Below are 12,809 nucleotides of genomic sequence, written 5' to 3'. Positions count from 1 at the left end.
ATAGATGCATTCAACCGCTGACTTTTTTCTCTTAATAGTACAGATTCAGGCACCACTTAGGCACTGGCACCTTTTAGGCAACGTGTAAATGTATTTATTTAGCACCAGGATCAGAAAAAGCTCAAATAATACCTAACCCCAGTGGTTGTAAAATGAAGCCAATGCCAATGCGTAAAAAAAAATACAGTACCTTAAGAACTGTCTTGCCTGCAAAAGCTCAGGATATCACACAAAAGCTTCATGTTTAAATTTTGATTTTTGCAGCAGAAATTAGCATGTATGGAGCCTGGTTAAAAAAAAACTATTTTGGTAGGAATAGTTAATGCATTTATGTACACAGCTGAAGCCAGCACATTGGAGCTTTTTGTCAGGAGACTTAAGAGCCATCTCAGCACTGTCACTTCATCGTGTCTCAGTTGATCTAAAGTTAATTTGAGATGTTTTTAATATTCTGACTGCTGTAGGTGGCATATAAAGCTCCCTTCAGTAACGTGACGTGGAGCAGCTGTACCAGGCTGTAGCACTGTTAGCTCAGCTTCCTTGAGCACCTTCTCCTTGAAGGAGCAAAGTAGAGTGAAATCACTTGTAGCTAATATAATTACTATTACTAAATACCTTATACCAGTGGTTCTCACTTGGTCTCGTCAGAGGACCCACTTTATTTCTTTAATGTTGTATCCTGAGCCAAATGTCTGATAATGTAAGCAGACTGATATATTCAATGAAAAATAGGTCAGTTTGGACTTTAGACTGAACAAAACATCACTAGTTTGTCAGCATCATTGCTACAACAGTGCACAATCCCTGCAAGTGTTCAATATTTTGTCTATTTAAACAGACATTTTTCTAAAAGCCAAAGGACTTTTTTGTCCGCATTTAGTCAAAAATGTGAGAAAAGCATATTTTATGTCTGTAATATCCTATTTTAGTTTTTTCCATGCCAAACTGGCTGCATAAAAATTTCTTAAACAGCCAATTTGACATGGCAAAGGAAGTAGCAGTGGCACATTTTTCATGCCTTCCTCTTTTCCTGTAGTACAGATGCACGCACATAGCATTCAATGAATCATATGTCCTTCAAATTAAGGACTCAGAAAAGTTTTTTACCACATTTTTTTGCCCAGGCCACTGGAAACAACTCCATGACCCACTTTTGGGTCCTTACCCACCAGTTAAAAATCCCTGCCTTATACAACCCAACTTCAAAAATGTTTAAATATCACTCTAAGAATTATCTCTCAAATGAAAACTGCACTGTCAAAAGTAAACATTTTCTTTGGAAATCAAAATCCCCAAAATAATAACACAAGTTCATTAGATACAGAAAAAATATAAATCCTATTTCATAAAAAAATGCTAGCAAGTCATGCAGTACGGTTTACTAACAAATAATGGGGTGCACTGAAGCACATGACAAATGATTTAAGATGCAAAAATAACATCCGCACTTTCTGTTCTTAATTTCCTGTACAAACTTTATGCATATCAATAACTTAGTCAGGAAAAATTAGGCTGTTTATTTGTTTGGGGAGAGTTCCTTTTGTGTAGCATTGATTCCACTCTGTGAGTGTATACAAGAAAGAGATTGTCAACCCTTGGGTGGTCTAATGTGCATGTTTATTTGAAATGTTGGGGTAAAGAGGCCATATTTACAGATATGTATATGTTTTTTTGTGTTTATTCCAGGTGTGCAGATGTACGTGTGTAACAGAGAGCACTACGGTTTCCTCCCTGTCCCTCTGAAATCTCAGCAGAGTGTAGAAGATGAGAGTGAGAGTTTCATACACACCATCACAGAGGCTTTGAGTGAGTACACACAGTGCTCTACTCCTTCTCTTTCTGCTTAGTTCTCCTGTTATGTTTGTTTCTTCTCGACCCTCCATGATTGCATCCTGTCAACCCTCACCCCTTCTCCTTTAACCCCCCCAACAGTGCTGCACTGTCTGTGTAGGCTTTAAATAAATCAAATAAACTTCCTCAATCCATTGATATTTCCTTTTTTTCCCATTCTTGTTTTTGCTGTTTTAAACTTTCTTTCTTTCTCTCTGTGTCAACAGTTGAACATGACATTGAGCCCTCTGAGCACCTGTACTTCCCCCCATCACCACAGGACATGATTGGCTTTGATAAAGTGAGTAATAAGGATACTTAGGAAGTGACTTCCTCTGTGTATTTGCTGTTTATAAGCCAATCTCTTCTAATGCCCTGATCATCTTCTTCCTGTATTTCATCTGCTCTCTTTTTTTTCTTCTTATTGTGCATCAAGAGCAGGTAGAAAACTAAATAAAATGTCTCTGTTTTCCTGCTTTAAAGATTTTCCTGATCAACTTGAAGCGTCGGCTGGACAGAAGAACCCGGATGTTGAAATCATTAGCTTCACTGGGTTTACACGCCACACTGATAGATGCAGTGGATGGCAAGTAGGTCACAAATACACAGCTCTGTCTGCAGTCTATGAACTAATCTAAGTCTGATTTAATCGTGGGAAAAACACCACCACCCTTAGTGGTCTCTGACTTTGCTCTGAAAAACTTCAGTAAGAGAAGTTGTGTGTGTCCAATCTGTCGCTACTGCTTCTTCGTTGTAATCCAGACATCCTGTCCAAACTGAGGCTGAGTGTTTGTAGAAATGTTCTTGACTTACTCACATTCCCCCCTCCATGCTTACTTTAATCCACTGTTGAGAATGTCCTAATCCTTCCTCCAGCCATTGTTTGTCTGGAAAAATGTGTTACTTGTTGCAACTTGCTGGGATTTTCATGAAGTTGTTTCCACTGGTGACAGACTCAGAGTCCTGATGACAAACTTTTCCTTACCTCAGGGCTCTGAATACGTCCCAGCTGCAGGCACTGGGAATAGAAATGATGCCTGGCTATAAGGACCCATACTCCGGTCGGGTGCTGACGCGAGGGGAGATCGGTTGCTTCCTCAGCCATCACTCCATATGGATGAAGGTAAGATCAGAGAGGAGTGAAGAAGAATGATGACAAAGAGTGGCTACGCATTATTGATACTGATACCCTTTTTGATACTCCTTGTTGATCTGAGTCCTTATCAATACCATCACTGATCCTTTTCTGGTGTACAGACAGTACAGTACATTTTTAACAAAAGTGGATAACGCTTAGTAAAACTTGAGTTTAGAAGGTCAAGATTCCATCCGTCATATTTATTCTAAAATTGCTGAAAAACATTATTTTCAGGGATGCGCTGACACATCAGTTTAACGGCTGATATCAGTCCTGTTTACAAACATCAGCCATCAGCCAAATGATGTGGCATGAACAGATATCCGTTACTTATGTTACATTTGATTCAGTTCAGTAATAAATAAAACCAGATCATATTCTTTGGCTCCCATGGTTCACATAAAAGGGTCACCTCTCAAAACCAACTCATCTGCAAACGGTACATTGTTACAGACAGCTGGACATCCACAAATGTTTATCTTCTTACCTTATTTTAGATGATGATGGCATATAAGACGGCCTTCCTGCCGTGGTTATTTTAGATGCTATACAAAAGTTTGCACAGTAAAAACGCCCTGATGTTTGGGAATCTGCATGTGGGTCTGCTCTCACTATTTGAGCGTATGCAGAGATAAATATCAGATGTAAAAAGTTTGAAAACAATGGTATCAGTATTCACCCTTATTTTCACACATGATCAGTGCATCTCTACTCATTTTACTGAGTTGACCTTGAATGCATCGTAATATAACTGACTTCAGTTACAACTTGTCACTCATGCACAAAACTCCTGAAAATGTCTTGAAATGTTCAGGATGAGCTACATGTGTGAATGCACAAATGGCCAAATATTTAACCTGGACTTGGCATGGATTTTTCTGCCACCCCCTTTAAAAATAATGCAGTCAAAATGAGTCTAAAGCCAGGGTGAGCACTGTGTAAAGCAGCAGGCATTATTCAGGAAAATTAACTTTGAGCGGGTGGCTGGTTGATGGTGTTTACATCATGTAACCAATGCGATTATCATTCACCTGAAGAAGCTGATCCCTATTCTCCTCTGCTTGCATTTTTTACCACTCACTTGATGATGCTGTGTATCATCTGATCATATGAAATCAGTCATAAAAGTGTAAGATGCTACAGCTTCATATGTCATTTCCGTGTCGTACTTTATATGCAATGATCTGCCCCCTGAGACCCCCCCTCCTCCCCCCTCCAACAGGGATAGTCTCCCACTTTGAGGTGCATATGTGAACAAGGGAATAAGGAAGATTTCAGAGGTAGCCTGTCCTGAAATCTTGTCAAAATTTTCAAGAGTGCATGTGTGAAAACGGTTTAAGTTAGCTAGTTGGTCTGACTAAAAGCCACAGCTGTATTCATTGTACTAACTTTGTGCACTTTTGTCCTGTCAGATGTTGGAGCAGGGCCTCCAGAGAGTGCTTGTTTTAGAGGACGACGTCAGGTTTGAGCCCAGGTTTAAGCGACGACTTCAGGCCATAATGAGTGACATAGACCAGGCCCAGCTGGACTGGGACCTCATGTAAGAACATCTATATACATTTTAAAAACAAGTGAGTAAAACTGAATATTTGGTTTGAAACATCTCTTAAACACTCTCTGCTTTTATTCTAGCTATGTTGGGCGTAAGCGTATGCAGGTGCAGCAGCCGGAGCAGTCAGTGGATGGTGTGAACAACCTGGTGAAGGCCGACTACTCCTATTGGACCCTTGGTTATGCACTTTCACAGCAGGGAGCAAGAAAGTTGCTGGCTGCAGATCCCTTCTCAAGGATGCTGCCTGTCGATGAGTTCCTACCCGTCATGTTTAACAAACATCCCAAGTAAGCTTTCGCTTCAGTGTTCTTTCTTTAAAAAAAACAGTGAAGCACATGTGTGATACATGACAGGAGTAATGTTCACATGCACTACAGAAGAATTTATTTAAAGCATGCTGTGTAGAAAATCACAAGGCAGCAGAATGAACTATTTCAGTGCAGAAAGACCCTTTTACACAGCCTGGTCTGCAAATGTTTACTGAAGACCACAAATAGATGATTACAGGTGCACTCTTACATAAGAGGGAATATATCAGCTAATTCACATTAAGACAAACATGAAGCTGTAAAATAGGAAGTTATATTTTAAGTACAGAGGAAGTGTAATTTAAGCATGCTGGATTTTTAGCATGCACAAAAAGGTAAGAGAGCAATCAGCCAGTGCAGAACGCTATAGGGCCTACTGTACCATAATTATCTAAACATAGACCCGCACATGCATGTTGGGGTTCTGTTTCAACTATGGGCCAGTGTATAATGTGCATGTTTGTTCACTAGTGGTATGCCACAACCTCTGTACAGTTGACTCCACATTTTGTTCCCTATATTTCTCCATCCTTTTTAACTTCCCTCTTCTCCTGATTATGTCTCTCTTACTGACTTTCTCTTTCTGCCACCACCCCCCTTCTTTTTCTTTTGCTTCTTTTTCTGTTGCTCACTCACACACAGGGCTTGGATTGTTCTCGGGGGTTCAGTGGGTACGGTGCACACAATGCCTGCTTTGCTGTGTTTTTTTCTCTTAGGGATTCCTGCTGTACCCTGTTCTACCTCACCTTCACCCTCTTGCTGTTTCTCATTTTGCACATCCTTTATCCTCTGCCCCCCACCTTTCCTGCTACATTCATTTTCCTCTTGATTTTTTTCCTTTTTCTGCATCTTTACATTCCCCAATTCTCCTCAACAGGACATTACTTTTCTGCACACCTACTCTCCCCCCTGTGTCACCCTCCTCTCCCCCTTCCTCCTCTCTCTTTGAGGAATGTGGGCCAATGTAGCTCTTCCTGCTGGTTGGAGACGGGGACAGCATTCCCATTGATAGAGGCCTGAGCAGGGGGGTTGGGTAGGGATGGACACAGTATGAGTGTATGTGTTACTATATAAATACATGGAGATGAGGGTCTGGTGTGGTGTATAAAGATTACTAGTGAATACACTGTGAGTGTATTCAACAGTGAGTGTGGGAAAAACAGATGGAAACATGGAAAGCTGACAGGGAAAATAATTTAAATATGTATATTTCATATGCTAACAGTAGGTTATTTTGTGTTCTTTAAAACTATGACAATTGTGTCACATGTTGTGTATGAGAGGAAGAGGGGTTGTATCGTTCCTCTTTGGATTCCCATAAATCAGGAAAAGGCTCCCTCACCTTTAGTTTTAAATTCTTGTTTTGCTCAAATATGCACAAAAGAAATGAGCGTGAGGATGTGTGTTTGTTGCAGAAGGTCAGAACCTCTCAGCTCTAATAAAGGTGTAGAGTTTCACAGTCTGAGTGTCGAGCGCCGACAGGCTTTAAACAGGCGAGCGGCGGCAGGGAGTTGACCTCTGTGGTGACCTCTGTCTGCAGAAGTGTGACTCCTCATGGCTGACGTGTCAAATCCACACAGGCCTCATTCCTAAAGCTGACCCTGCTGCAGGCTGATGGTGGGGTACAAAGAGTAAAGAGGATTTACCTGCTGTAAGGGGAAAAACCATAATAGGTGTAAAAGTTATACGCCATACTACGGGAATACTTGTGATAGTACAGTTCAGGGGTTCCCACAATTTTTCAGCCAATGATCCCTAAACAACCAGAGGCCGATGACCCCTACTGTCCCATGAGGTGGTTAATACATACACTGCTCACTGCCATGTACACTCACTATTAGGCCCCTCCCAACACTGGAATTAGAACAATGCAAAAGAACAGAGAAACCTTAAAACTGAAACATTATTATATAGGCTTAATAATAACTTATTTTAACAAAGGCTAGGAACAGGTAAGAAGTACTATACATGTTTAGACTGCAGCATTGAGTGGTTATAATTTAATAACACAGAGGTTATGACTTAAATTTGACCTTTAGATGGTGTAAAATAAATTGTTACACTCAAGGTGTTAGTGGTCAAAAATGGCAGCATACATAAATAGCAATAACGAAAAAAACTTTTTTTTTTTTCTCCAAGTTTTTTTTGGGTTGATCTTTTTAAAATCAAAATCAGACCTGATCATAAATGTCAAGGAGGGGAGAATTTAACCCTCTGAATGTCAGTTTAGGTTTGAATTCTTGATGTTTGTGATGTAAAAAAAACACAAGATTTCTTTATATACTGCATGCAAACTGGATTTCCTTGAAGGGGATTATCACAGCCTAGATTTTATTAATAATGAGCAACAACTTTAATTTTTATTCATTTCTTATTATTATTTTGGATTTTAAAAAATAGTTACTGTAATGCTTCTTTTGGAAACCAGAGAGAAACAAAAGAAAATATAGTTTCTCCTAATGCCAAATACAATACTATGGCTCCAGAGTAAGAGCCTAATATCATAAAATCCTTTTTGGGGCTTGGCGTCAAAAATTGTGTTTTTAAAAGGTTTCAATGGGGCATTTTTGGTCGCAAACACACTGAGTGTACACAGAAAGTGTACAGAGCTTATTATTGACTCGCTACAGGTTCTGATATTACAATTTGAAAATTCTTTTGTTGTGTAAGTTGTAATGTAAGCATTAACAAAGTCAAAGTAATCAAAAAAGAAAATAAGAAATAATGTAATATGGCTTATACATCCTCTATGGGTTAAGGAGCATCATATAGTCCTGCATTACTGCTTTCATGTGCAAACTCACGTTTTAAAGATTTTTTATGCATTAGTTTCAAGTCAGCATAAATATTTAGCTAAAAACTGGGGTCTTTGAATAAATTAAACTTATTTTATGTGTGAATTTTTACATTGTGGGTAAAATATGCTATTTGAAATCATCTAAGACTTGTCTTTGCTTTTTGGGAGACATCTTGCATCCCTTCTTTGTGAACCTTTGTTTTAGTTCTTATTTATGACTAAACCAACTGTAGCTTTGAGTATACATAAATCTACAGAGGCATCTCATTTAATACATAAAATATTTCTGAATATGTCTGTCACTGTGCACAAAACCAAGAGTCCAAATCCAGAGTTTATTCATTGTTTACTTCCATAAAAAATCCCAGTTTAGAGTTGAACAAATATACAAACCAGTTTAATTACAGATCAACAACAATTTTCAGAAAAGTGATTTATATTTTATTTTCTACACTGATCCGACCACCATAGCCTCAACTAACAACTAAATATTTTAGTTAACACTGTACCAATCTGCATGATTTAATATTTAATTACAAGTATCTCCTTGTTTTTACAACATGCACTTTAGAAATAGGTCATAAAAACATTACTGTTATGGCTAAATTGTGCAACAAAAGCTGACATCGCCCTGTTCCCCTATTTTACATCCTGCAAATCTGCTGTATAGTGAAACTGAATTCCGCTTCACAAGGACTTCTGTTTAACAGGATGCATCAGAGCTAAAACACAAAATACTCATGTCAACAGCAATTAATTGCCTCCGTTTCCTTGGGTCCTCCTTCCCCTTTTCTTTGGTGACCTTTGAAACCATCAGAGACACGAAGATTGTGTAATTGTGGCGATGTTGATGTGCAAAGATACAATTTCTAGATATAAATGCTCTTTATTTAACTGACATTTATATAAAGGTGAAATAAACTGCTAACTGCTATATTGCTGGCAGTGTAAAGCCTCATACTGGAGAGTTGATTTCTTGCAGATAATTCCCTCATTAGTATTAGTGTAGAGAAAAAAGCGGATTAACAGTCAGATGTGAAGTGATGTGATAGGTGATTAGAGCTGACTTAGTGGAGGCCAGTATGCTCCAGTAGAGCAAGGTGACATCATTCACTTTGTAACAAGTTTCCTTTGCCTCACCTTACCTGCTGGTACTTTGATGCAAGACTTGTTTATTTATACGAGTGGTACTGTGGTGCTTCCTTCCTGTTGTCTTAGAAATTCCCTGCTAATCAGGTCGTTACTGTCTTCTTTTAAGTCTAACTGTGTAATCATATGAATGTCCTTGATTTCCTTTGTGTGTCCAGGTCTGAAATGTTGTGATTTGCTTTTGCTGATTGTTAGATTTACATGAATCTTTTGCTGATTTTGACAGAAACCCATCACCTTGGGCTCTTAGAATCTGTTATAGCCATGTTTTCAGCAGTTCATTACAGAGAGGATTAACCAGGAAAGAAGCAATGATAAAATAAATTAATAATCCCCATTAAACACTTCTTTTTTCTTTTCTCCCAGCACTCAGTACATGTCTCAGTTTGAGCCGAGGGACTTGCAGGCTTTCTCCGTGGAGCCTCTCCTCATCTACCCCACCCACTATACAGGAGAGCCTGGCTACATCAGTGACACTGAGACCTCCACCATCTGGGATGATGAGGCTGTGGCGACAGACTGGGACCGACAGCACGCCCGCAAGACGGCCCAGCAGGGCAGAATTCGACCTGTGGCGCAGAACAGCGTCACTGGAGACACACCACCTCCGGCAGCTCGGGCCTCACGAGACGAACTCTGATACTCACACCTAAGACTGAGAGAGACTCCTGCTTACTTCGCCAGGTACACACAGTGGATGTTCGGTGTACAAACACTTGAAAAGACTGCTGAACTGCAAGCGGACATGCTGTACATACACTCATGGGTGAATAAAAGACAAAATCTGATGTCAATAAAGGGACTGAGGAAGAGGAGGGGAAGCTGGGAAAGGGGCCAGCAGGCCTTTGACAAACCTTTATTTATTCCCAATGTGCCTCTGCTGGGCGTATGGAAACGAACCAAGGCAACACATGGATGAAAGCTGAGTTTATTTCAGGATGTGAAAGAGAAAAAAAACTTCTCACAGTTATTTTTATGTTGTTTAAAAGATTATTGTTATTTAAAAAGAAAAACATGTTTCCTTAATTGAACAGCTGAGGAATAAAGACTTTTTTTTGCTGTTTGAGAAAACTCTGGAGCGTATGTGTGTGACTGTGGAAAAATGGTTGTTTGACAAAAACGTGTGGGAGGAGAGGCTTACATGCTGTACCCAAGATTGTCACTACTTTAGATGATGTCAGACACTCAAACACAAACAGAATAAGCCTTTGCAACACATGCAAACCTGGAAATGTTAAGAAAAGTTCAGGCAGGCTGCCCCTTAAGTCCTCCGGAGTTGTTGGTTCACATGAGCACCTTAAGGTGGGAGACTTTTCCTGTGGAACAAGGGAGGCAGGGGGCATAAAAAGAAGGACACGGAGTCAGAAGAGGACAAGAGGAAGACCATTTCTGTCTTTATAACAGTGCTACACGTATTTATACGTATTGCTTTATTTTATAGAGTATGCCACAACACAGTACACTCATACATGCACTTCATTAGTGTCTGATTTGTCTGACTTATATAAAGTTAATTATTTCAACTCAAGTTTGTAATGAATGAACTTCATAGTATTCAAATAAATGTGCTGTAATATAGAGTTTTCCCCTTTTTGCAGCTATAACACCTTCCGCTCTTCCTCAAAGGCTTTCCATAAGATTTTGGAGTTTCTTTTGGGAATTTCTGCCCATTCATTCTGTAGAGCAGGGGTGACCAACATTGTCCATTCAGGTTCCCATACAGAATTATAAAAGGATGGCGGGTCCACTGTCATACACTACTCCTTGAGGATATTAAAGTTCTCCAAGGTTTTGCCTTTGGAATGCTATTGGCATTGCTGTTTGCTGCTCTAATCAAAGTGGGCATTTTAAATCAAGATATCAATATTATTTTGGTTGCTAAAATGTTTGCAGTGTTGTCTCAGTTCAGTAATGACTGAAGTACATAAATAAATTTCTCTTGTCAAAATGTCTGTTTACAGAATTAGCATGGTACAGCTGCCTTGTGCTAGAGCAAGTACCATACAGCCAAGCGCAAGCTTCATGTTTCAGTGTGGGTCATATTTTATTTAATTCTAATAATGTTCTGGGGGCTGTAGTGTTGTACTCAAGACCAGATTATCCAGGACCAAGACTTACCCAAGACCAGAGTTCACTGAGACACAGATAAGACCAAGACTTTTGGGGGTCAGGACAGAGTCAAGACCGAGACAAGACCAAGACTATAAAAATTAATTTAACAAAACCATGACAAGGTTGACCAATTAACGAGCACTCTCTTTAATTTTAGTTTTCCTTTTAATAAATTTGACGGATAAAAACAAAGTGTCTGCAACTCTTTCAAAGCACATCATCCAAAAATCTCAAATTTTAACAAAGTTTAACAAACAAATCCTTGTATGTCATTAGAAGCAACGGATAAGTCCAGAATTTTTTGAAATATCTCACAAATGAGATGTTTATCCAGATTTGTCAGGTGAATTGGGCCTAAAGTAAGTGTTCAGATGTATGGTCTCTACCGGTCTTGATGGAAAATCCTGAGTCCAGCCAGTCCAAGACTGATACAAGACCGAGTAAAAATGCTCTTGACTCCGAGACAAGACCAGGACATTCAAAATTAGGTCTTGAGAACAGTCTCAAGACCAAGACCGTTCTTGAGTACTACAACACTAGCGGGACGATCATAAATGGATTGCAGGCTGGATTTGATTTCGCTTTCTAGGCTGTGTTGTTGTTGTTTCTGAACACTTCCACTTTCTACTGGAATATACAACAGGGGTCAAATTTCACAGATCAGAGCTGGCATCCATCACAGCACCACGCTTGAAGTCACAGAGCTCTTCAGAAGGACCCATTTTAGCTGCCTGATGTCTGATCTTAAATACCAGTGGCAACAGGTCTGATAGGAACACTTGAGATTCAATGATTAACAGATGTTGCCAAATCCTTATATAGTGTATCTCATGGCTCTGCTCGGAATAATCTTAGTGCATCACTCATTCATAAATTACTTGTGTAGCCAGTAGGATCTATGGTTAATGATAATGTGTTGCATCAGACCTCTGCTCTTTGAGTTTATTTGTGTTTTATACTTTGGATTATTGTAATAATTCTGACCTTAGCACAGGCTGTTGTGTTTAGCTGTGATGCTGCAGGGCTGAATAAAAACAATTTCTCTTTAAACATGTTTTCTGCAGTGAAAGGATGTCTTTATCTGTTTTAACTTTAATTGCAATTAATTCTGATTGAACTTTAACTGAAGATAAATGAAGAAGAAAAGAAGACTTGAGCATTTACAAATGCACAGCAGTCTTCATCTCTGTGGTAGGTAGAGTCCAGCCTTCATTAACTCATGTATATTGTTGTTTCATTCAAGCACAAACTTGCTGCAGCTTCTCACATAACCCTCTGATATCCTCCAGAATGAAAACCTTCTGAAAATAAGCCATGTGACAAGAAGCAAAATGGTTGTGAAACATGAAAGCCGCAGCAGCCTCCCAATAAACTTTGAGCTTTGAGCGTTTATCACACAGAGGACACTCAGCAGGAGTGTTGGCTCCCACTGTTCACAGGCTGAGTGAAACTCTGCTCAGTTTTACAGTTCCTGTCTGCTGTGGGATCTGACAGAGAGAGGGATAGAAAGGAAAGAAGGGAATAGGAACTGTAGAGGTTATACTGTAAGATAGTGTAGAAGAAAATTTAACAAAAGGGCAATCTGTTTTCATATCCTTAGATAAAATTAAGATGTAAGATAAAAAAAACTCTTCTTATTCCTTTCCTATGAGGAAAGTTTTTATTAGAGAAGAAAAAAAAAGAAAACACCTTTTCTAACCCTACTTCACCAAACACAGACCAGATCATCATACTGAGAACTGAACGGCTTCTTGAATGATTCAGCTGAGGGCCTTTAGATGCTGCAGTGAGATGGTTTAATGCTGCCATCTGCTGGCCACAGTTAGAATATCAGTTTGATTATATTCCTTTACAAAGTAAGGGGTTAAGAACATATTGCCAAAAGTATTCGCTCACCTGCCACTTGCATATGAACTTAAGTAA

The 12,809-nt window shown here is 39.3% G+C and overlaps 1 protein-coding gene across 1 annotated transcript in view; it reads left to right on the top strand.

Moving 5' to 3' along the window:
• Positions 1-11,798, top strand: part of colgalt2b (collagen beta(1-O)galactosyltransferase 2b) — a 40,663-nt gene extending 28,865 nt beyond the window's left edge. The window contains exons 6-12 of the mRNA XM_041791577.1: positions 1,687-1,806; positions 2,058-2,131; positions 2,314-2,420; positions 2,821-2,953; positions 4,381-4,508; positions 4,601-4,807; positions 9,141-11,798. Of these exons, the coding sequence (XP_041647511.1) occupies positions 1,687-1,806; positions 2,058-2,131; positions 2,314-2,420; positions 2,821-2,953; positions 4,381-4,508; positions 4,601-4,807; positions 9,141-9,414 (1,043 nt within the window). The 3' untranslated portion in view covers positions 9,415-11,798. The remainder of the gene's footprint in view (positions 1-1,686; positions 1,807-2,057; positions 2,132-2,313; positions 2,421-2,820; positions 2,954-4,380; positions 4,509-4,600; positions 4,808-9,140) is intronic.
• The last annotated feature ends 1,011 nt before the right edge of the window (positions 11,799-12,809 follow it).

This window comes from Cheilinus undulatus, linkage group 7 (genome assembly GCF_018320785.1).
Source record: "Cheilinus undulatus linkage group 7, ASM1832078v1, whole genome shotgun sequence".
Classification (NCBI taxonomy): domain Eukaryota; kingdom Metazoa; phylum Chordata; class Actinopteri; order Labriformes; family Labridae; genus Cheilinus; species Cheilinus undulatus.
The sequence above is the reverse complement of the archived record's forward strand: the minus strand, read 5'-3'. Positions and strand labels throughout refer to the sequence as shown.